General features: G+C 45.3%; 1 protein-coding gene across 8 annotated transcripts in view; it reads right to left on the bottom strand.

The window, feature by feature from the left end:
• Positions 1-25,581, bottom strand: part of ZC3H7B (zinc finger CCCH-type containing 7B) — a 52,504-nt gene that overhangs the window by 25,699 nt on the left and 1,224 nt on the right. Inside the window, exons 1-11 of one of the 8 annotated variants that reach the window (XM_037388054.1) lie at positions 23,038-23,575; positions 16,652-16,712; positions 14,688-14,721; positions 14,112-14,309; positions 13,087-13,245; positions 9,691-9,771; positions 8,097-8,156; positions 6,663-6,705; positions 2,421-2,680; positions 1,180-1,528; positions 91-200 (exon numbers count right to left, since the gene is read on the bottom strand). In XM_037388054.1, the coding sequence (XP_037243951.1) occupies positions 91-200; positions 1,180-1,528; positions 2,421-2,680; positions 6,663-6,705; positions 8,097-8,156; positions 9,691-9,771; positions 13,087-13,245; positions 14,112-14,309; positions 14,688-14,721; positions 16,652-16,704 (1,347 nt within the window). In that variant the 5' untranslated portion in view covers positions 16,705-16,712; positions 23,038-23,575. Of the gene's footprint in view, positions 1-90; positions 204-1,179; positions 1,529-2,420; positions 2,681-6,662; positions 6,706-8,096; positions 8,157-9,690; positions 9,772-13,086; positions 13,246-14,111; positions 14,310-14,687; positions 14,722-16,651; positions 16,713-23,037; positions 23,576-25,581 lie in introns of those variants that run through there. The other 7 variants (XM_037388050.1, XM_037388057.1, XM_037388053.1 and 4 more) reach the window with 7 other exon arrangements.

Below are 25,581 nucleotides of genomic sequence, written 5' to 3' on the forward strand. Positions count from 1 at the left end.
CTTTACCTGCCTTGCCACAATGTGGGAGGCAACTCACTGGGACAGGTTAAGAAGAGGGGCCCAAATTACCTATATCACCCAAGTCACTACTACCTTGGCTCCAGAGCACCTTGGGACATCAGCACGGGGGAGCGTCTCACTCACCACGGGGGATGGTTTTTGGCTGCCAGGTAGGTGTCGCAGTTCCTGAGGGCTAGTTTCTTCTGGGCAAAAGAAGGGGAAAAGAGCCCCACAAAACAAAACCAATAATTTCACTTTCAGAGCAGTTCTGCTCACAAAAAGAAAAACAAATGCTTACTAAATCCATTTGCTTTATTTATTTCATAACATTTTAATACTTTTTCCCTAAACCACCTGCCTAAGTCTTGGAAAAACTCCAGGAAAGGCCTTCTTGTCGCCCAAACCCTACTCTGTGCTACTGAGTTCTGGCATTTCCAAGGCGGCAACTCCAAAGTAGCCCAATGCTGAGGTGAATCTGAGTGCTGAAGTGCTGACCTGCCAATTTCTGCTCTTCTCAAAATATTTTTGCTGCCAACATACTGCAATACTGGGGACAAGTTAGCCAAGAAGAAGCCTGCCTTCCCTCCTGGGACAGGAGGGACTTACTCTTTGCCCACCATCCTCCACAGCTTTGCTCCTTGTGACATGAGAGTGCAGTGCCCCATGCAACAGGACACTCACTGCCCTGAATCCAGAGATGGGACAGACCTACCTTGGCCTCTACCATTCTGCCCAGTGCAACGAGGTCCTATATTACCTAAAACGATTACCAGGATTTTTCTCATTTGGCCCAAAGTGCCATAGAGATATTGGGGAGGATAAAGGAATCATGTTATGGTCTAGCAAACTGTGCCAATGGAGGCCTCCTGGACACCAAGCCAGGTTAAGATATCATTGCTCATCATTACACATCTTTGTGTTTCTCTCCTCTTGAGATTTCACACCATGCACATACTGATTTTCTGGGATCACACACCTACAGCCTTTCTCATTACTCGAGGTAGACATATTCAGCTGCTCTGCCCAAGACAATTCCCTGCCCTCTCCTACATTTATACTCCTGTTCTGTAGCACTGACAGACAAGAGCTATATGACAGATGTCCTTGGCACTGAAGGAAATAATTATGGCATGTGTTCACAGCTAAAGCAGCACAAAACCCCATCAGCCCCACACCTACCAATAGCAAAGGAATCCAATGCATCCAGCGACCCTCTGCTTGTCCCAAAGGAGTCCAGGGTATCGAGCCGTGAGTCTGTGTAGGGGAGCAGATCCAGGGAATCCAGTGAATCTAAGGTGGAGCTGGCACTTCCTCCTGGCGGGGCCTCGAAGGCATCCAGGACAGAGGAGGAGGAGAGCTGCTTGGTGGGATCCATCACCAGGCCAAAAGAAGCAGGTGGCAGGGGGGTGGAGACAGGGATGCTGGCTGTCACGACTGGGGGCAGCAGCGGAGTTCCCCCCGGAAACACAGGGATCAGCTGGGGCATCTCCGTTGGCAGGTTGGTAGGAATAGTGCCCTGGACCAGAGACTTTGGGGAATTGGGAAGGGAGAGGATAAACAGCACATTAGGAATGAGGAGCAGAGAATGAGTGAACACAGAGAGCAACAGACTCCCACTCAAGTGCATGCTGTATTATCTGAAGCAAAAGGGTACCTGGCAGTTCCATCCACCTGCAGAGTTCCCACAGACCTTCCAGTCTATCTACACCACACACAGTCTGGACCAAGGTCCCTGAGGAGACTACCCCAGCTCATCAGCCTGCAAGGCACAGCCCTGCGCAGGGCACTTAAACCGGCTCAGGCTGAGAAGCGGTGCAGCTGAGTGCACACAGCACCGAGGTTAGGGTAACAACCATTACTTGTGGCACCTCTCATCAGAGCTTTTTGGCTCAAGAGGCATCCTGCATGAATATGTTTATATAGCTTCCAGACTCAAGTTAGCTCACATAGTATCATCAAGAATGGCAACTAAAAACCAACATAAGTATGAATACAGGTTGTCTCTGCAGCTCCCAGACCTGTTCAAAGACCTTAGGCTGAATGCAGCCTGCACATAATACAAGGAGATTAGAGCATGCCCACTGTATAAAATATACCCATCATTCCTGCTTCAGCACACTCATTTCTACCTTCAGGCCTGCTTCAACTCCATAGACACCAGAAGCCAAGGGGAAGATGATGGCAGGGGAAGGCTATCTTGGGTACCTTTTGAGGAGCAAAGCAGGCTTGGAGGTGGGCTCCTAAGATACTCACAAGCCAGTTGCAGAAATAAAGGAAAGAAGGAAGGAATGAGTTTTGCCAGAGGAAGAGCTAGGAAGAAAGAATGACAGAAAGAGGGAGAGAGGCAGCACACATATCCACACGCTCCAACGACCTATTTGGAACAAGAAGCAGGGGACCCATGCAGCACCCACTCTTACTAGAGGGTATGGTGACCCTTCAGCGAGCGAGTCCAGGAGGGAGTCCAGTTCTTCCCCAATGATGTCCCCATCTGTGAAGTCCTCCACACTCTCAGGCACTGGCAAGGACACGCAGTCTGGAGACAGAAGCAAGCTGGCAGCAGGGAGTGAGGTAGGCAAGCCCTTTGCATCTGAGTCAGAGGGCAAAGGGCCCAGCCCCTCGCTCACAGGGATGGAGGTGGCCACAGGAGCTGGGAGGCACTGCAGGTCCATAGAGCAGTCTGTGATGAGGAAGAAAGAGAGCCAGTCACCAAGGAGAGTCTCTTGCAGGGGCAAGCAGAGCACAGCCTGGTAAAAACAATATTGTACAACTCCATCAAATCACAAAAACAAGTATGCCAGTTTTCCAAGAGGAGGGATTCTGGTCTGAAGAGTTCTTGCCCTTTCATTTCTGTTCCCAGTCTCCAACGGTTCACCAATAGCTGAAATACACTCTAAGGGCCAGTGCCCAGACTGACTGTCAGGGTTTGGCAAGCACGTACAGTAACCAGGAACAACACAAAACCTGTGGCTGAGCAGTTACTGAATTCACTGTGGCCAGGACTAAAGGCCAGGGGCACATAATCCAATTTCTCTACAACCCACCACCTGGTGTTTTCTTTAATGTTCCTTACTAATGCACTTGGCAGAGATCACTGCCTTCTCTGCTCCTTGGAGCTTCAATATCCCAGCCAAAAGTTTCCTTACTCATATACACTCTCTAAAAGCTCAGGCATCTTAAATGGCAGAAGATAAAACCCACAAGGTCCTGCTGGGAAGAGAGTCAGAGATTGGGTGCTCAGACCAGATTGTGCTAACAATGTGTCCCCAAAAACCCCATCAGACTCACTCAGCGGTCTTTACTCAAGTAATTCCCTGCTCTTCAGTGCTTCCTGATGTCCAGAGGTGGGAGGTTGCTGCCCACACTCACCCTCAACACCTCAGCAGCAAACATCCCCTTGGGAACTTGTGTGAGCCACGGCTGGGGCAGGAGAGAGGCAGTGATTTTCCCTAAGGCTTCTGTGCCTCTCCAATACATTACTGAAATGGTAAGATGTTCCCATCATGCAATATAAACCTCTGTTAAGTGAGGTTAAGGTTACAAGCACATATTCTTCACAGAGGAGCATTTTATTTTCAAAAAAATTAAAGGTTAAAAAAAAAAAATGTTCAGATGTTAGAAATATGAAAAATGCAGCATTACATTTGCAATTCTCAAACAAAGCACCCAAACTACCTTAATTCTGCCCCTGTGCAGATGTCCTGGAATAAAAGAAAAGAAATAAGACAAAGATGCTACCTTCTTCATCCACATAGCAGCGGCTGCGCTGTAGCTATGACAGTCTAAGGATATAAGCAAGGCAAAGTTTGAAAGGGGAGACAATAGCATTTATTAGAAAGACTAATAAGAACAGAAAAGAAACTAGACAAGCTTCTGAGCAAGAAATGCTGCATCCTGTCTAGAAAAGCTCTGCTCACCCAGTCCCCACAAGAACTCAGCCATCCCTTTCTAACTGGATGTGGCTATCCTCTACACTGCATGTTCACTGACCCAGGACGGTGCTGCTGCCCTTCTCAGAGAGCTCAGCAAATCAGCAGTTCCTGCAAACCCCCAAGTCATGAACAAAACAGCAGTAGACACCACACACACACATGCTAGCCCCCTTATCTCTAACCCCACCAGGTGTACACCACCACTCCCTGCCACCTTTCCTCTGGCATTTGTTGTAAGTGGTCCACGCAGGTGGACCACAGCCAAGGTCACTGTGCAAGGCACTGGAGGCTGAGCTGTGACAAAAAGCAGGGAAAGCAAGGGGAAGCGGCAAGGGACAGACAGGTCCCTCTCCACAGCCTCATGCAGCAATTGAAGGAAAGCATGTTGTACCTTATGGAATCCAACACAGGTTTTCAGTGCTGCAGACAGACATATTCCCCACAGGCAGCGCCTCAAGGAAGGCTGTAAATGTCCTTAGTTTTGCAGCTGCCCCTCAGATCAGGTTCGGCTCCAACCCCATGCCCCCTTTGCAATGACTTCTCTCAGCTCATCTGCCCTTGGCGCAGACCCCCCCAGCTGCATTTGGGAGCCAGCCATCCAGTTTCCCTCGGTGATGGCCTCATTGCTGGTAGCTCAGCCAGATTTCCCTGAGTACAAAGGGATGGCTTGTGCCTTCCCATTTTTCAGATGTTTAAATCTGGAGTACTGTCAAGATCCCTCCAGGGGCCAACAAGAAGTTCAGGACATGCTGGAAGGGACAGGGACACGTGCAAGGGGAACCAAAAGGGTTCACAATGACAGGGCCCCAAAGAATCCAGAAGTTCAGACCTTCTCTGAATAATGAATGAGGTCCTCCAGTTCCCACTGAAATTGGGAAGTAGAGGAAAGAGGCCCTCATATACCCTACCCTGAGAGACCTAAACCCCTGAAAAGCTGAATGCATGACCAAAAGGCAGAGAACAATGTGGGACACCCCACAGCTCAGTGCATGTGAAGGGCAAGCAGAGCAGAGATCAACAGGTTCCTCGATTTGCAAGGGGCAGAGGGAAGATGTCTTCTCCCCTCTCCCTGTCCACCTAAACCCTGCCATTCCTTTAATCACTTCCTCCCCTTCCCCTCTGACCAATCTTTTCCCTTATCTCTCCTTTTCCATTCCTTCTTTCCTCAGGACACCCCATCTGCTGACCCTACTCGCCAGCCACACCCCCACATCTCAGATACTCTCATCCAGAAGGCTCACGCACCTCCTGCATTCACCTAATGTTTGCTCCATCTTAAAAAAATAAACCAGCCTTCTAGTAGATCACAGACACACCTGCCTCCTCCTGATTTCTCCCGCTGCCATGACACTAAACCCCTGTATTATTACTACAAGCTCAGTGAAGGTCTTGTCCATCTGCTCCGCTGAACCAAGTCCCTTAACACCATGCCCCCCACGTGGTAGCTTCTCTGGCCATACACCTGCCTGTCCCAGACTGGCAAGTACAGTGCTTTTAAAAGCCCTGTTTCTAGCTCCACTTCCCAAAAGAGCAGTGGTTCCCTAGTGCATTAGCTGGCCAAAGGCCACACTGAGCCAAATATGAGCCATGATCTGGGCAGGGCTGAGTTAATCAGATGACTTCAAGCAAGGCATGAGGGAAAGAGCTTCAGGAGTTTGCATCTTAAAAACAAACCGAAACAACAAAACAAAACACCTTGCTAAAAAAGGTGCTTGCTTTGAATATGAAACTCTCAAGGTACCCAGTACCCACAGCCCTCCTGGTGGCACACCGCTCTCAGGGCAAAGGGATAATATGTAATTTCAGTGCTTTTGAAAAGATTTCCTAGTGATAAAGGTTCTTTCTTCCTGAACTGCAGCAAAGATGGCATGCTGCTCTTACATCAAATCCTGATTAGGTAAAGAGTTTACTGGATGCCGTCACTCTTTACTCTGCAGTAGGAGTTCAGTTCATTTTAGTGGCAAGATAATGTGAAAAAAACTTTCCTTAATTCACAGAGCTGGGACTCATGATGGCACATAGCAGTCAATTACTGAACCGACATTCAACAGAGAACTAACATGCTTTCCAAAGCACCCTAATAATGAAATTAGTTTCTTTCTATAAAAAGAGCAACTGTTACTTGCAGTAGTAAGACTTCACACTTACCTTCACACACAGAGCTACCTTTCAAAGGAACAAAGACTGATGTGCTCAGAGGCATGAGTTCAATGCTCCAACACACAACAAAGGGCAAAGCACATAGCAAGCCTTTCTACAGGGGCAGAGTTAAGGTCACTTGTTTCCTGGCATGAGAAAAGCAACCCTGTAGTTCTTCTGCTCCTCCTGGGTGCCTAATCCTGAACACAGCTCTCTCTGGATCCCGCCCAACCCTCTTTGTTTTCATTTCCTCCACCTCAACGTCTTGGAGGACCATACACGCTCAGAGCACAGCCACCTACAATCTTAACTTCACTTTATCTGGACTGTTTTGGCTGGGAGCACAGTTTCAGAAGCTTTGCCAAGCTCAAGAAGAAAGCAGACCCTTTTAATTCCCAGACTTGTCCCTCACTAGGCCTGGACAAAAAGCTCTTCTGCAGGAAAAACACTTCTGCTTCCCACCACCCTTTTCCTCCTCCTAGTTACCAAAGCCAGGAATGCACAGAAGAGACATGAAGGTGATGAACCTCTCAGGCCTGTTAGCCTGGTCAGATACCTTACCGAAGCCATAAAAACCAGAGATGTCTTTACCTGTTTCAATGTCATCTATTGAACCCAATCCATTGGAAGTGGTCTACAAAGAGGGTGTACAAAAGGGGAGAGAAAAGTATCACCAGAAATTCATCTTTAAAAATATATTCACGCTTCACAGATAAGACTCTTTAATACTCAGAAATATATCTGGCCCTTTGTTTTCCTTCACGGCCTCTTTCAGTGCAAGAGCAGTAAACCCAACGAACTTTAAGAGGCCATTAATCCAAAGATCCCATTCATTTTTATCTCCAGCAGTGGACAAACCTTGTTGTTGCAAAGGAACATCAGTCCTGCACAATACCCAACCATGTGAGCAATTCTGTACATAGAAAAAGTTTTTTCATGTGTGTATGAGAACACTGTGCCCCAAGTCCCAGGACACATCAATTGGTCACCCCCATGCAGTGTGAGATCTAATTAGCCTGATCTTATACAACATTCCTTTCTTAGTTCACATATTTAGCAATCTAACAACCACAAACTTTTACAGCAACCTTGAAACAGGAAAGGGTTTCAGCCAAGACAACTGCTGACTTGGAGCTCCAGGCAAGGAATAAAATGAGCCCACGTTTTACAGAAACATAAACAGAGGTAAGTATATGTGTCTTCAGTGCAAGCTTAAAAAGGCACAAATAAAGCATTACTCTTGAGATACTGCACCTACTGCAATAGGTTTTGCAACTTCTAGTTTTTGCACTATTTTCATTTCTTGCAAAGGACAAGATTTTCAAATGAAAAAGTACAACTATTAAAGAAAGCTGACTGGCTTTCCTAGAAAGATGCTAAGGCAAGTCACTGAACAGTGGGAGATAAACTAATTCTTTAGTATCCCATCTTGTACAAAATGACAATTTTTACAGTTTTATAGTTTGTTTGCTTTAAGGAATAGCATGAAGTACCAAATAGCCTGTAAAAACAGCAAGTGTTTGGGGTCTTTTTTGCCTAGTGGTGGAATAAGGAAATCAGCAATTTCTTATATTTTATCTTAGCATTTGTATAGTGCCTTGTTCGAGCTGGATCTCCCAGGTGACAGGACAATACAAAGAATACATAAACTGTGTATGTACCTTGCTCAGTACTTCACTTGATTTAATTTTGTATTTCTTCAGCAGTTGCACTTTCTGACTTTTACTTTGCATTGCCCTAACTATGTAAAAACTTGAAAACTAAAGCTTAATTAAAATGTGAGAGAAAGCAAATATTCACAAAATAACCATTTTCAGTGATCTAATTACTGACATAAAAAATGTTGTCACTAGAAAAATTTTCAAAAGAAACGAATTTCCTTGGTAAGATTCCTTAAAAGCAGAAAACACTAATGCATACATTTAAATCCTACAAGATAGTTATAAATCTGCATGTAAATAAAACTGTGAAGCTTTTTAGTAGCTCAATCCATGAACAGTAACAACCACAGGATACAAACTCTACCTGGTTTGATGAATTGATTGATGTGCCATTACTGAGTAGCGAGAATGTTTCCAATTCCTGCTGCAAGGAAGAGAGAGGTCTTAGAACCCAGACAGCCCATGAGCGCTCATAAACTAGGTAAAGCTGGGTTACAATACAGGCACTGCCTGTAAATAAAAGCCACCCTGAAAGGCATACCACTGTGACACAAGGGTACAGTTTCTGGAAAACTGAAAGGGCCATATATTTGTTCTGGACACCTCAGTGCAAAACACTCAATACCCAGCACACAATCAGGAAGCAAAAAACCTGCAGGAACAGAAGGTTTTGTTTTTTCATTAAGAAATTACTACTTTGGGAAGGCATTACAGCACTGGAATGAAAGCTGGAAGTCAACCAAGAGATAGCAAGGTGTTACCAAAATACTAATCACTAAATTTTAAAGAGTAAAAACATTTTTGAGTTTTTAATTTTCATTTTTTCTAACATACAGGTGGAGTAAGCCCATCACAGCTGAGGAACGTGACAGCAGCAAAAAGGTGGCATGGCTACAAAAAACATTCCTGTGTAAAACTTCCCTTTCTTTGACATAAAATAATTCTGTTGGGAGTGTTGACTGTTGCTACAATGTCAAAGGTTTACTTGGGGTAGGCAAATCACATGTGAGGTCGGTCAGGGAGAGAAAAAAGATGCTACAGCCAAATTTACCCCAAAAGCTCTCTGCAAACTGGATGCCCACCAATCACTTCACCACATACAGCAGGGGTGCCTCTCTGGAGGTGGAACATGCCGGCTGTTTAACACACCGCTGCACACGGGGCCGAGGATGCAAATGCAAACCTAAGCATCGCCTAGTAGCTGCTGTTCCCTGCTCCTGGTAACACGTCCTGGGATTTCACATGACCAAGGCGGCTCTACCCCAGAGTGCTAGCAGTGGCCCAACGCCCTCTAGCTCCGTCCCAGGGTATACATTGAAACACCATCGGTACCTCAGCTACGGCAGCACTGTCTGTAGAGCCAAGTTACGGATCCAGCCACTGGTGTTAATTAACTGGACCCACAACTCACTTTTTGCTGCCTTCTTTCCTAGCATCTGACCAGATGTGTACCTGTTGTTCTGCCAAAACGCAACCCTTTCCCACACCACAAAGATGAGGTACACCTTGATATGGGGCAGGAACCCTTCATGACCCATCGCACTACACCACCAGCCATGCCTCCAATGCAGCAGAGGCTCCTACCCTTCTCATTCCATAACAGGGAACGGATTGTGATGCAAAAACTCCTTTGGGATCAAGCCACATGTCCCCCTCCTCCAAAAAACACAGGCTCCCAGTGCATCAGAGGCCTCTCCTGCAGCACCGGCCTGGCTCTGCCTGGCTTAGCTGGGAACTCAGGAAACACCCTGGCAGTAGGCACAGAGCAGCAATGGGGTTACAAACGGATCAAGGCAAAGTGAATCAAAGGGTCAGGACAAGGAGGGTAGCCGGCAGCCTGCTAGAGAGATTGCAGGGTAGTGTACATGTGTCTGTAACTAAAGAGCAGCACCTATCATTTTCGCAAAAGGAAACCTGGAAGAGCCAAAGGACAGCCTATAAGAAAAAAGAAGTCATACCTGAGGTCTTTTGTATGCTTTTCGAACCCTCAGTCCCAGCTTCTGGGCAAGCTCCTGTCCCAGTTGCGTCACGCTTTCATCCTAGGGACAAAACCATTGGCAGGACACTTTCAGTTTTGCCTTTGTGGCATATACAATCAAATAAAACAGGAACGCAGTTATCCACACTGGGCTGGGCCAAGAAGCCTCACTTGTAGACAGCTGCAGGTGGACAATTGCCAGAGCAGCCCTAGGAGAAAGAGTCCATGCAGACCTGAGGGCTCTTGCCATTCAGCCCTGCTGAGATACTGAGGTTGCACTAGGTGCTTTCCCCTATGCTCTTTAGATGCTGCAGAAAATCAGAATCAAATGTCTGCTTCCAAGAAAGCACCCACTCTCCGAAAGCAGGGTTCACTTTCCTGCTGGCAAGATAGCTGGAGGGGCTGCCAAGGCTGGCTGCTGGGGGCTGATACAGCTTCCATGAGGTCCCCACGTCTGGGAAGGAGTCTGTATGCTTTCCCTCTCTGCCAGCCTCAGAGTTAATAACCAGTTTTGATATGTAGAGTATTCACTATCCTGTTTTGCTTGTTTGTTTGTTTGTTTTTGAAGCTGAAACCAAGTCTTGGTTTCCAACTGAAGAGCCACAAGCCATTTTCATCATCTCTGGCTGATGAAGCAGATCCTTCTGCTTTCCCTGCTGCATGCTATTTACCATCCTTCCCACTCACTGCCCGTGCCCACTCACACAACACTGTGGGCTTTAGACAAAGTTCTGGGCCACACTCCATAGCCCTGCTCCATCCTCTCCAATTCTGCTTGAACTAACAACCTGCCACAAGCTTCTTCGCTTATTTATCACCAGCAACTCCGTCCATCTGCTTTCCTCTCTCTCCCTGTTTGCAGAAGTATTGGAGTACTTTAACAGTTTCTTCAAAGAAGAAAAAAAATATCTGCTTTACTTATTGTGATATCCCTCCTTAATGTCCCAACATCTCCTCCTTCATCTCCAACCCTGAAGCCTGCTCCCTTCTCTCTACTTGCCATGCTGGTCTTTCCAACCTCCTCCTCCCTGTAGCTTCATCCTTTCATTTTCAGCCCCTCACTAGCCTCTAGTTCTTCCAGCCCACAACATCAGTAACTTTTCCCTTTGATTTAGAGTGCCACTTCTTGACTGTACTTTCTCCCCACATACTCAACATTGGTCTTATCACCATCTTCTCTGAACTCAGTGAAGAGAAAATCTGTCTTGTCCATTTCCTTTTCTCTCCCCATCTGACACACCTTTAGGATATACCTTCTTTTCCTGAAACTGTTCCTGCACCCTCCAGAGACCTCCTCTTGGTCAAATCTCATGGTCACTGCTCCTTCCTCACTTTCCTCCACCTCTCAGATCTTTCTAACACCAATCATGTCTTTGTTGCTCTGCTTGCTTCTGTTAATTCTGCCTTTCCAAACACTCTCCCAGGTGTCCTCTGAAGCCTGACATTTTCTTGCTCTCAATGGAAAACTCACCAGAAAGACCTCTGATGTAATTTCTTTCATTGATCTCATACCTACCAGGTTTACACTATCCAACTCCACATGCCAACATAACTCTTGAGATGTCTTCTCAGATTCCTCGACAAGATCAAGAATGTATTTCTCTCTAGACTGCCTCCACTTCCCTTCCCAACAACACATAGTTAATTACTGTCCTTTTTGTCAGCAGGCCTGAGGTTTGGGAGTGAGGGGTTATCTGCTCTTTGCCACCCTCAAGATCTTCCTTTAGCTTTCCCTTCTCTCAGCTAAATGCCACCCACGCACTTACTACCTCCCACCCAAATGAGGGGATGCTCAACAAGGGCATGCAATATGCTCTCCTTCCACACCCTAAAAAACCCCATGCCATAACAATAAAAGCATACCACAGAGGAGTATCAACTTCATGATGCTGGGAACCTCTACAAACTAGCAGCACTGAGTATTTGCGCCCAGAAACAAGTTAACTTTGCTAGACAGTGAGTCATATCCTTTAACACCAGAAATTTTAATACATGGCCTGCTTTGACCACAATGAAGTTCTCAGCTGTTACAGTAATGTAAGCTGGAAGTACCTATCTGCTCCAGAGGTGTAATGGAAACAAGAGTGAGATGATGGATAGCATAACTTGCCTTTAATGCACACAAGGCTTATGATTTCTGTTAATCACGTAATAAGGCAATGGGGCATTTAATTTACAAGACTGAATTGTTTAGAATAGGGAATGCAGATCACTCAGTATTGAGTTTGTAAGCCTGAACTTTCCTGCTACAGAGAAGTTTAAGTGTTTGTAGACCACAATAATTGTAATGATAATAATGGGAGATAGGCAAACATAAGTATCTGGTTAAAAAATAAATTCAATTAAGTGGTTCTATTGCAATGTGAAATATAGCCAGATAGGGCTTTACATGAACACATGTATTAGATAGGGCTTTTTTATAAAAAGGTTTGTTTAAAAACCAGTCCTTTGAAACTCCCCTAACATGATACCTTTAGTATGTTTTGGTCACCCTGTTCTGCCAAGTCAAAGAAACTACATTTTACAAGCTATATGAAAGGAATAACTAATTGCTAACAAGCCTTTCTAAGATTGCTTCTGTAGCACTAATAATAAAGGAAAGTTAACTTATCCTGCTGAAGTAGACACATTTTTCTTTTAATAGCATTACTGTAACAGATCAGAATCAAACTTAGCAAAGACAACCAGTGCTCACTAGAATCTATCTAATCACAATCTGTTTTCCTGTTCAATATTTGGCCTAAAAGGACACTCAACAAAAGTATTGTCAAGAAATATCTAAGGCCTAGTACATGCAGATAGTCCCCTCTGAATGTGAAAATTTACACACCTGTGAACATAAAAGTAACTATGACATTTGATGTCAAGGACACCTTTGCATGTCTCTCAAGAAATAAAAAGCTTTATCAGCTTGTCTTAGCTATCAGTAAATAAAAGGTGAGACATTTTAATCTAAAACAGGGAAAGTATACACGTTTTCCTTCCAGTGCTCCAGTTACCATTTGTCCTACTGTCCTATGCTTGTAGCAACACCCATTAGAAATACATAAACCCAGCTAAATAAACAATCTCATGGCCTTAGTTCACATTTTGTTAGGGTAGCGTTTTGTTCTTCACAAATAGGCCACCAACCTGCTGTAACTAACCGGTATCTCTGGCTGGCACTATCTGTAGAAGGTGACTTGGACTGAAGAAACATGGGAGGTCAAACAACTTCAAGTCAGAGGAACAGAATTTCTGAGCATAAGCATGTTCCCAGGAACAGCCAAGCTTCCTCTTCTGCTATCCTCTGGCCTCATACCAAGCATGTTACAGAGGAGGAAGGTGGTGAGCCACAGAAATCAAGATGAGTTGATTAAACTGATCAAAAACTTACATGTGGGAGGGACAGCAAGCATCGGCTATTGCACTCATATGCTTCTTTGTGTCTTCCAAGTTCATTTAAGGAGCGGGCTTTCCGGAAGAGTGCTCGGATATTCTCCTTGTCAAGACTTAAAGCCTTCTCGCTGTCTTCCAGCGCTTTCTCATACAATCCCTGCATGGAAGAGACCACCTCGAGTCAGCTGAGGCACAGCAGACCAACCCCTCCTTCTGTGTGAATGCAAACATTTTATCTCCCAGCAGGAAACAGGAACACAAGAGGCAGCTGGAAATACATATATTACTTCATACACAGACCAGCATACAAACACACAAAACTGAGAGTAATACAACATTTTGTTAAGTCTTGGAAAACTCAAAACACTCCAAAGTCTGTGAATGCCAGAATTAAGGCCGCTTGAGCGACCTTATCTTGTCTGCCCCTCTGCCTTGGGCATGTTACATTTGACAGTGTTTGATTATGTGACTGCTTGCTAATTTTTCCTCATGGTACTCAGCCTCATTACGAACAAGACGGACCTGCTCTAGGGTTGTGCCATAAAAGAAAGCTGTTATATACCTTAGGAAAATGGAAGCATGCAGCCTTTTAGAGCCTGAGCATTTCAGAATCCTTTTCCATATGTGTGCTGAAAGTTCCATCAAGACCCAAAGCCTTCTCACTGTCTTCCAGTGCCTCACTTGAGGATGCAGGAGCCTCCAGAGCAATACTCAAACAGTATTCCAGAGACATACTCCGTGCCAGAAGGCACTGGATTGTACTAACTCCTCACCGACGTGGACCAGAACTCTACTGTCAGCACCTTAGGCCTGACCACTTCTCCTTCACATCCTTCCTCTGCTCTTGCAAGGCACCACAATAGTGGGGAGATATGAGAGTTTTCTGTCTGTCATTTCCTCCAGTGTTGGAACAGGGAGCAGACAAAACCAATCGAAACCCCTCTTGACATCTTTTCCAATTGCATGGCACTGCAACCATGTTGTCCTCCCCGGCCCCTGGGAATGACTTGGGAAGGCACTCACCATGGCAAAGTAGCAGGCAGCCCGGTTGACATGCAGCTTGCACAGGAGCTCCTTTGGGATAGTCACCTCGTCAGAGGCTGCGTAATCTGCCACATTCAGCCCTTCTACATACTGTACCAGCGAAAGCTTGAAATCCTTCTCTCGAAACAAATCATTGCCCTCTGCAAACAGGTTTCTCACCAGCTTCTGCAAAAAGGCCTGGACAGTAGGAAGACAGCAAATAGACTGAAGTGGATATTCAGAGGCAGGAGAGGCTTCCCAATTTCCCATTCCTTTCCATATGTTTTAGCAAACTTCCTGCCCACCAAGAGTCTCCTGCCTCCCCACACTCCTGTAAAACATCAGTCTTTTAATAGAGGAGAATAATCCAGTCAAATCTCCTTCTTGAACACTCAAGTGTCTTCTCCTTTCCCTGAAAACTCTCACTGTCAGAACCTTAAAACTTTTAAGTTACAGACAAGTTGTGACAGACCATTCCACGCTCTCCACTTTTGGTATATAAACTAATGGCTGTGCAACAGAACAAATCTTGCTAAGCAGAGGGCTCCCAACTTCAGAAAAAAAAATTTTCATTACCTCATAATCTTCTTGTCTTAGGGGTAACGTGGACCTGAAAAAAAGAAGAGAAAATGCTTATGAAAGAGGCATCCATGCAAACAAGGGCTTTTGTCTGAAGAAGAAATCATCTTTCTGGTCTTGTGCTGATGATCTCAGTAAGTTACTGAACATTTTATCACTTCAAAGGCAGCTGGTGCAAAAAGAACACAATTAGGGAGCATTATATTCAGTGGTGGCCACAGTGGTGTCAAGAGATGGTCAGGTCCCAAAGGGATTTGAGAGTAGAGGAATCTTATTCTCAGCTATTTTCTGCACATACACGATCCTCTGTAAAGTGCCTTTAGACAGCCATCTGAAAAAAAAAATCTTCGAGAAAATCCCATGAGAGGCTGACATGGAGAATACAAACTTAATTTAAGTGCATCTGGCTCTAATGAGAGGAACCAGACTGGCACTCAAAGACCTCCTCAAATCCTTTGTGAGACCAAAGACATAGTGATAAATGCTCGATCACTTTGCTCTGTGTTAACTCAGCCACATGCCTTTAAGCCTACATCACAAAGGAAAGGGAGAAAACATTGTAGGTTTGGGAGGCCATTTAACTCTACTCCAGCTGTCTTGGCCAAGGCTGCCAGGCTGCGCCACAAAACCGGCAGTGCTTGTGTGGATAACACCTACCCCACAACAGCACTGAGACTCAGAAGGTTCTGTTCTTCAAATCAGACCATCCAAGACATCCAGGCTTGGTCCACATATACTTATTTTTTCTCTTAAAGGAGAAAACAATAGGCTTTAGAGAAATCCTTAGCACCTTCCATAGCTCTCCTCACCTTTGAAATACAACATTGTATAAAGATCTTATTAGTCAGAGAAAAATTTTTTTTAGATTTCATCTAATCTAATCCTCATCTACTTAAAATTAAGTACAGGAAATGCCATGGCTTTGTAAGAAACATTCATGCTGCTTGTAAAATTGGACTACCTCTTTCACATCAAAACAAGCCAACAAATGACATTCAGAGTTCAAGATACACTCCAGATGCATGAACACCACCCCATATTTCTAAATAATTTTCTTTCCAGGAACCTGGTGCATTTTTATAAATGTTGTCAAAATAAACTTCACAACTGTTTCTCTGAAACTGGGTTATCAGTGCCACTTAGTCTCAGAGAGGGGTGAAAATATCATTGCCATGCCACAGGATACAAATATGCAATATGGAAGATCTGGCTTTTTTTCCTATTTTAGAGGCACAGTTTTCAGTCACAATAACTGCAGGACTCAAAGCAGACCTTTAAAAAAACCCCAAACCAATCTGATTACAATCTTGCTCTTCCTTACTCATCACGGAACCTGGACCCAAGTCTGAAGCCTTTACTAACTCAAACATTGGAGGAAAAAACACTACTACAGTACTTTGAAGGAAGTACTTGGACTTGCAAATACTACAAAAGCAACCACTTAAAGCCCTAAAAGGCCAAATGATATTCACAAAAGAATGACCTGAGGCACCTACTAGACTGGCAACTGTAAAAGAGCCTAGGTCATCTATTTCTCCTATAGGCACCATATGGGGGTACCTGGCAAGTCATTTACCTTGCTTTCACCACCTACAAAACAGAAACACTACCTTCCTTCCTAAGAAAGGTGGGATAACCCTGTTGAGAAAGCACTTTGAGATCTTCACACTGAAGATGAAGTGAAAGGTCCAAGTACTATTAGCATTATGCTGACTATAAAGATCATCCTGGAAATGCAGTGGACAGCAAAATGCAAGGAAATTAAAATGATAGAATTCTGGGTTTAGAGAGCTGGCAGGACAAGAAGCACCCTGAAGAATCATAGTGAAAATCCTCAGGACCAGTATCTCTTTCCCATGCAGCAGACCCAAAGCGGGAACAGGGGAACTCACTTTCTGCCATCCTCAATACAAAACCAACTGCCTCCAAAGCCACAGGAAACAATGAGGTTGTCCACTTACTGAATGAACTGAAGTCCTTTCTCTATTTCTTGTTTTCTCTTCTGTCTCTCCATTATAGTTGCTGCAGAGGAAGAAGAAAAAGAAACAACACAAAATGAGTAATTTTAGGTCTTGCTGACAACTAAGCAGCACACTATTTCGTGTGTGCCTGAATTTACTACTAACAAAATGTTCCAGACCAGATGCCCGAACACCAAAGCCCATGATTTATCCACACTGCAGATACAGAACAGCAAGCAGCTCACTACCAAGTATCTGCTTTTTCTCACATGCCAGGATACATGGGCAAAGAGGAATGACTTCAATTTGAGCTCTCTACTTAGGCTGCCAGTAAATAAAGCAATGAGAACCAACTGTTGTCATGACTGCCTTCTAGGAAAGGGAAAAAAAGTAATAATCAACATTCCCTCTGCACTGGCAGTCATTTCAGGAATTTGTGCTGGGACCCTCCCATGATAAGCAATTTTAACCACCATTTATCTAGCCCAGATTTAAACTGGTTTACTGCATGACATATGAAACAAGTAATCTGTAAAAGGTGTGTGGAGGCATATCACAAAGAGGGACACAAAGGAAGGAGATGGAATTGCTTGTCATGGTCCACATAAAAGGACAGAGATTAATCTATGTAATGGGAAATTTTGTGCCGAAAATCAGTAGGCAAGAGCAGCACAGACTTGTGAATGCTCCTTTGGAGAGGGAACAGGGCCCCATCCTGCAGCTGTTTTAAATTGGGATGGGCAGTGTCTGAGGAAGGCTCAAGAGAGAGTTATGCCCACTTAGTCAGGGACACAAATGGGTGCAATAACTTGTCTGGGTTTGACCGAATGGGTCTCTGCAAGCACAGACAAATAAGTAGTATGACAGAGCCATTTTGGAGTAACGTCCCTTTTCTCAACTAAAATGGACTTGAATCACACCATAAAATACATGAGCTTCATCCCCTGCAGTTGGAAGCAAATCTTGGAACGGCTCCTGTCTGACCTCTCCCCAAGGCACACAGGTCTGCCATACAAGAAAAGAATAAGAAAGGGGAGAAGGGATGATGCTTTGTGGCAAAATAAGAGTTGCTGGTGACAGCAAATTTCCCATCCTTGCTATCAACCAGCTGTGATTACAAACAATGCTCAGCATTTGAAGACATTTGGGGACAAAGGCAGCAAGCACAGAAACACTGAGATGAGATGGAGCTGAAGACTCTGTACCTTCCCAGCCTGGGGATCACAAGAAAAACAAAAGTAATTTCTCTACACTACAACAGCTTGGAGAGCATTATTGCCCAGCTGCCTTTTAGATTAAGACCATCATTATCGTTCTACAGTATCTATATCACATTCAGTCTGAAATAGGGTGAAGGGACCTTTAAGGTATGTGAAAATCAATCCTGACAATTCAGCAAGCCCTTATTGATTGTGCTCTGCACCATGCAAAATGTAGAAGAATTGATACCTGCCCTTTACCAAGAAGGAGAGTTGGGGGAAGGGGAAAGGCAGGAGTGAAAGACCAGAAAGAAGTGGTAGCAGAGGGAAGCAAGAGCTTGAGAGTGACACTGTACAGATCGTAAGTCATCACACATTAAATCTGAGAGCAATCTAGTCCGAGCAGCAGGTAGAAGATCTCAAGCAGCTGCATTTGGAACAGGATGGGCAGTGCAGCAAGAAAGGGAAAGCCAACAGAGAAGGTGAGTGATGATCAGTATCTCTGCAAAGGCTTTTAACAGAAGTGATGCAGGTAGACTTCAGTACAACACCAACAGAAGGCCTGGAATGATTTATAAATAGCCTGGATAATGAGCAATCGGGAAGAAAGAAGGAATTTTAACAAGGAGACAGTGAGGTTAATATGATTACTAATGCTACAGGCAGACAGGCTTGAGGGGTAGAAAAAGAGACAGAGGCAATTAATTTGATACGTCTCCCTTGTATGAAATTCTGCAAAGGCAAAAGAAGAGAAAAGGGACAAGATGAAGAACAGCAGTAGGAACCATTTCCATCTAGACAGCATGAAAGCCATGAAAGAGGACAGAGCAACCCCAGGGCACTGTAGGAGAAGTGCAAGGGCCAAAAGAGACAAGGGTGGGGGAAAAACCACCACGGAAAATGACAAGAGATAAATGAAGGGGCAGAGGGCAAAAGAGTCAAGTGGACCCTCACAAAGAGTCCTAGTGGAAAGCACAGGGAGGAAGGAGGGGTTTCTAGCTCTCTGGTCCCCAAGTGCCTGAAATGCCCCAAACAGCTTCACATCGGACCTCCACACATGCACCCTCTGCCCATGGTCCAGGAGCTCCAATTCAGCTTGGGTCTAGGCATACTGTCTTGTCTGAGCTGTACTGTAGCTGGACCTGTTCTCAGTCCTATCTCCTGGACAAACCTTGGCCCTACACTGCTGGTAGCTTGTCTCCAATCCTGTCTCTGGCACCATCTCCTACTGCTGGACTTGCTGGGTGCTGGGTGGATCCTAGACCCAATTCACCACCTCATCTTCTTTGAGACTGCTGATGGATCCCTGCTATCAGCATCTTGTTCTGTCTGGGCTGTTCAGATACAGTGGGACTGTACCCTAGTTAGTGAGGGCACTACTGGTGGCTGACATCACCTTTGGCTACTAGCTTATCCTCTCTGGAGGAGCAACCTGGCTCTTGCTGCTCTCTGACATGAGCCATGACAGAGAACAGAAGTCAGGAAAGTGAAGCAGCAGCCCATGGATCTGATGGAAAGGGAGATTATTGGTGACTGTGGGGAGAGCAGTTTAACACTGTCCGGTCATTACAAAGCAATGGCTGCACTCCAAAAATGTTGTGGCACACCTTCACAATTGTGTATATCCACAAAACAGATCATCACCTCAAAAAGTTTCTGATATGCACAGCCTACTTCAACTTCTGCTTCTGAACTCAGCTTTTGAAATGCTACTGCAAGGAGCAAAGAGGAGATCAGTACCTGTTCTCATAGCTACCCTGAACCCACTGCTACAACATCCTACACAGCAGGATGTGAGCGTGTGTTACAATGAGAACTAGTTACTGTTGCTTGCCCACAGAGAAGGGCATTCATCCATTACTGACCAAAAGCTGGAGTGGAGCCAAAAGACTACAGGGAAAGGCTCCAGAACGTCTGCTTCCTAGAGTTACCCAACTCTTTCTTGTATCCTCGATCTCCCCTTGTTTTTTCTCTCCTCACCACCACTGCCACAGCATCCAACGTGTATCTTCATTCTTGCTTTATGTGGATGGCTGACCAACTTACTGCATCTCTGCAAGTCCCACAATACCCAGCAGCAGTTTTGATTCTTGCTACAAAACCCTCATAAAAAAAAAACGCCATGCCCTGCACGCTGTTTACTCTCTGCAGTCCTACCCTCACCTTCCACAGTGAACATTCTCCAACACATGACCCTCCATGCTCTTCTTTAGACATAACCCACAGGCCTGACCTCCTCTGCTCCAGACTGTTGCTCCCTGATACTGCCCCATACTCCTCTCTCCTTACAAGTGGGCGACCAGCTTCCTCTGCTAAAGCTCTGTCACTCCTTCAGGCTTATGTCATGACTTTGTACATAAGACTCATCTCCTCATGGCACCACCCTCAAAACGCACACTGCATGCTACTGCCCTAAGAACTTCTTTCACATATCCTGAGAACGAGCACCTTTCTCTCTGCATCTGACTCCATACCAGCACCCTCCTCCATGCATGGCAAACATCTCCCCTGTCCTGCCTGCCACACCACTGCTGGAGGCTATCATTAGGACTCCTTCTGCTCTTCATACCTCCTTCCCTGCCACCTCCCTGGCAAACTCAGTCACTTTTGTCTCCCCTCATCACTCCAGCCTCTTCACTGAGTCTCATTTGACCCTTGGACCAAGCTGCACACTCATCATGCCAGCAAACCCAACACATGGCAAGCCACCCATATGTGCAACACCTCAGTTCTGCTGACACCACACCATGGCTACTGCATAATTAATTGTAAGCTCAGAGTCTGTTTAGCTTTTTTTTTCTTGGTCTTCTAAATATTTTTAGAAACACAGCGGAAAACATTTTATGAACCAGTGTGCCTAAGCGTCCCTTTTTTTTCCCCCCACCAAATCTGTTTGTCCAGACTTGTTTGCTCAAATCACCAGCAGAATTCGAATCCACAGTATTTATATTCCCACTTCAAAGCTCTTATCCTTTCAGTCCGGAGATGTTTATCCTCTCTGGTTCAAAATCTAGAAAGGACTTTATTCGTGTAGTTTGTCAATGAGTTACAAACTGTTTGCTAGACAGAAATAAAATGCTGCAGACAGGCAAAATGGTTTTCTTGCCTTCAGAAGGAAGCACGAGCCAGTAAACAGGGTGACTCAACCACAAACTAGGTAGATACGCTCTACAAGACACTACAAGATAAACGCAAATACTTGAGTTTACCTTATCAAGGGCCTGGGTGTTATTCCCAACCCTGCTAGAGCTGAATTTGGGCAAAGTTTTTCATACTGTATTTCTGGGGTGGCAATGAGTTCACACTTGACCGACTTCCTGGCTTTGACTATAACGTTTCAGCCAGAAATAAGTGCGCCAAGATGCAAGTGGCAGGTTGCAGAGCTGAGATAGGAGCTCAGCCCCAGGCTATGTGCACCCTCCTCCGGGCAGCACATGGGGGGCTGCACCACGGAAGCATTGCACTGGCTGCAGTTTGGCCACCTCAGTGGTGCAGCAGGACAGGTAACCAGGCTCACACCGAGCACAGGACAAGCTGCACAGCTCACTACAAACATGGGTTCCCGCTCACTCCCATGGCTGCTCTCTGCCATGCCCCCCTCCCCGGGTCTGAACGCTTCTCACAGCCCACAGCTATCAGGAGTCCCCACCACCAGCTCTGACAACCCTGTCCCTCCATACAGCAGCCACCCCAAGGCACCTCCATGACTGGTCTCCCACACCCCAGCGCCCCACTAGTCTCACTCCTGCCCCACGACACCATTTGGGGCGGCTGTCATCGGGGCACTACCAGCTTCACTCAGCAACACCTCCTGTGAATGCAGGGCAAGGTGGCAACAACCCACTCACCCCCAGCTGAAAATAAAAACAGTGACCATAAGTTTCCCCGGGAGGGGGCCAGAGGTGATGGCCAAAGCCTCAAGAGACCACTCCTGCCCTCATCACCCCATTTTCTGTTCTCCTCAGCCTTGTGCCCCACACATAACACCCCATGTATTGCAGGCCACCCCACGCATAACACCCCCGTGTACTGCCACCCCTGCCCCTGCCCGGGGAGCACCGCGGTGCGGCCAAGGAGCGAGGTGCGGGCGCGACAGTGATGCTCCCCATCCCTCGGCCACTTGCTCTCGGTTTCATGCCCACCGAGCTCGCCCTCCGCTGCCTCGTTTTAAAAATGAAATCCCGGGGCTGGCACCCACGCGGGTGGAGCGGCAGCCTCCCGCTCACCGCCGACCCCGCGCACTAGGCCGCCGATCCCCGGCCTCGCCTAGCGGCCACCGCGGACATAAACGCCACCTCGGCCGGCCGGGACGCAGAGGGGCCGGCGGCGCCTCCCGCACCCCCCGAGGCGCAGCCGGGCGCCAGCACCCCGGCATCCCCGCCACCCCAGCCCTGCTGGGGGGGTCTCTCGCGGTAGGATTTATCCAGACTTCCCCGGGAAAAGGAAAACAAACCAAAACATACTCTTCCTCCTTCCCCACCCCCCATCCGCTGAAATAGAAATCACACATCTGCAGGAGTCTAGGAGGCAGCTTTAAGATTAAAAAAAAAAAAAAAAGATAACCTCCCCTGCCACCCGGAAACTGTCTAAAGCATTAAAAATTTTGAAAAAAAATTTTAAAAATCCCACAACCTTCTTATTAGATAAACTTTACAAGCCCCTACGGAAGATGCATCTGAAAAGCTATTTCACGAGAGCTTCTCTGCTGCTTCATGGGGTTTATACCAAACAAGAGGGGGAAACTGCAGCCTAAATAACAGAGCTGAACACAGCTCTCAAACCTACAAACCACAAACTGGCACAAATGCAATTAATACTAAGTTTTCCATATAAACCCAGGGGCTTTTCCCGTAGCTATTCACTTTTAGACTACTACCACATTTTTTTCAGGGGGTGGGATTAGGATCTCTGACAATTATTTTTTTGCAAACCCCACATTTTCGGCGGAAGAAGGGGTTAGCTTCACAATCTCATCCATATTATTTTTCACCACTTTTTTTTTTTTAAATTTGCAATTACACAACATTTCATCCATGCAGTTACTATCTGAAACCTTTACTTTCTAATAAGGCAACATACACATTTTCTTGTTTCTCGAGTCCACCCCTTTCTACACACACACACACACACACATGAAATCGGTTTAAGACAAAAATAATCCCCCCAAAATAATAATAAAGGACTCACCTCTCCTCGGGTTTCCCCACACACTATGTATAAACTTTCCTTGATAAATAGTATTGTATTACTAGAGATATTATTAATGTATTATTACTAGAAGTAATAATAATAGTAAGTGCTATTTAATTATAGAAGGCAGCATTCTGCTTCTGGATCGGCTGCCCCTGCAGCTCCCTCCATGTGCCTCCTGATCTCTTTACTTTCATTTCCAGGTCTCGCTCGCTCGCTCTGAGCTGCACCAGCAAGAGAAAATGCCTCCCTGCATATCCTCTGGGCCCTAGAGGCTACCGCTTTCCATTACAAAAATTCACAAATCTTTCCCTTGTGGTTGGTTTTGAGATTCTTTAAGGTGAATTATGCTTAAAAAAAAAATAAATTAATGAAAGCGCTTAAGCAATTGAGACTCCATTCTTATTTTAATGCAAGATTTTTCTTCTTCCTGGTTGCCTTTGCTGATACATAAAATAAACCCCAAAAGAAAGCAAAGCTGCCTCTGCAGAGTGGATACATGCATGCGAAGCGCAGCAATGAACTGAACTACAAGACCCCCCCTCCCCATGGGATTATCACATACGTGAAGCAGTGACCCTTTTGCCCGCCCGCATACATTTGCTGGAAGGGGACCAGAGCCATTGCTTATGGCACAGCAATTATCTATTCCAGCCAGACCTTACCTAGTCCACTGCGCACTGCTGAGGGGGTTCCCTGTAAATAAGATCTTCTGAAAACATAAATCTTTGGGTGGAAAGAAATATGCAGTGTGTGTACATATAACATATTATTATTATATTATATACTATTATATATCTATTATGTTATATACTATTATACTATGATATATGTATGCACATGCATATATATTTTCATATTTATGTACACATATATGAGTTTAGGCACTTTCTTGGAACTAGATTTTTGGCTTGTTTCCGTCCCAAATCCCTCAATATTTCTAGAAAGTGAACTGAATCTCCAGAGCAGCCCATACCAGCAGAGCCCCAGGAACACAGTTGCGGACGGTCAGCTGAGGCCCCCCAGCACGTTATTATATCATGGGAAACGGTTGTGAGGACAGAGATATACAGATCACCACAGACAGGGGGTTCATCCACCCCTGCCGAGCTGCACGACCATTAACTTCAAATAATCCTCTGAAATGAGGTTTATGCTCAGGTCCCAGCCTGGCCTTCCTGGTAGGATAGTTTTTTTCTCCGTAAAGGATTCTGTCTGCCATCAGACCATCATTTCCAGACTGACGCTGGGTTAAATTATCACCTCTTTTCCAGTGTAATCGGTGACATGTTTATTCCTCAGTGTCTCGCTCCTCTATTTACAGTGACCCAAAATAGTGTCACTTTCTGCTTTGCAGCTAAGCAACTCCGACAAGATTCAGAGGCAGGTAGAAGGGATCATCTGAAGTGTACTGAAGTTGTTTAATATTTAAAACATGTTGATCAGAAAAGGAAAGACTCTATTATATTGAGTAGGATTGGCTTCTGGCAGCTCTGTCAACACAATAAACTGATAATTTATGAAATATAGGCTGTGAATTGTAAAATGTACCATATGACACTGGAGAACACTGTCTTACGCTCTTCACAATATTTAAGCACATGGAACTTTTTTTTAGATATTATGATCCAAAGATTGCTGTTATTAATGGCTAAGACAATGTTTATTTTTATTATCTCTTCAGCAGATTGGTTCTCTCTTATTTTCAGGCAATGTCACTGTGACAATGAGTAGAGTGTAACCAAGCTGGGCCTCTGCTGTAGAAGCTGTTGGCCAAAATGTACATCAAATGACAGTCTCTGTTGAGGGGTGGTGGCTTTGGGCAGAAGACAGGTGGAACAGGCCTGCATGGGAAAAGTAAACATGAGGAGACCAGACATGCCAGGGCACACTGGGAGGGCAGCCTCACAGAGCCACTAAGCATCAAATGAGGCCCAGGATGCCTCCAACCCTGAAGCACCTCTGAAAGGCAAGACATCATAGCTGGGTGAGAAGGCAGCAGCCTAGGAGGAGCTGAGGAGAAAGAGGAACAAAACCAGAATCTACACACAATCAAGAGTTATACTGGAATGAGCACTATTTTTTAATTCAAGAACATTCATTTTCAAGACTACATTTCCCAATCAAATGTCACATTACACTTCCCTCCCACCCAATTTTCTTTGCTAAGACTGAGAGGTGTCCTGCAAGGTCATGATCCAGCATGTACCACTCCTCATGAAATAACATCTTTCCTTAGCAGTTAACACAAAGATTTTTCACAATTTGTAAGCATGGTTGTCAAGGTTTCATGTGCAGGCAGTCAGCAGAGACAAACCGCTGCCAATCCCTGCTATGAACTAGTTACAGTGTTGTAAAAATTACTTTGATTTGCAAAGCTATTCTAGGGAGAATGAATCTATGGACCTACTCTGCAAGGGCACAGTACACCCTAATTCCAATATAGCTGCATCCATAGTTAACTTTATTCTCACTCTTCTGGCCCAGGTAATTAGCCAATATTTGGGAGAAAAACAGAGAAGGGAATCAGAGGTATTTAAT

Source organism: Falco rusticolus, chromosome 5 (assembly GCF_015220075.1).
Source record: "Falco rusticolus isolate bFalRus1 chromosome 5, bFalRus1.pri, whole genome shotgun sequence".
NCBI lineage: Eukaryota > Metazoa > Chordata > Aves > Falconiformes > Falconidae > Falco > Falco rusticolus.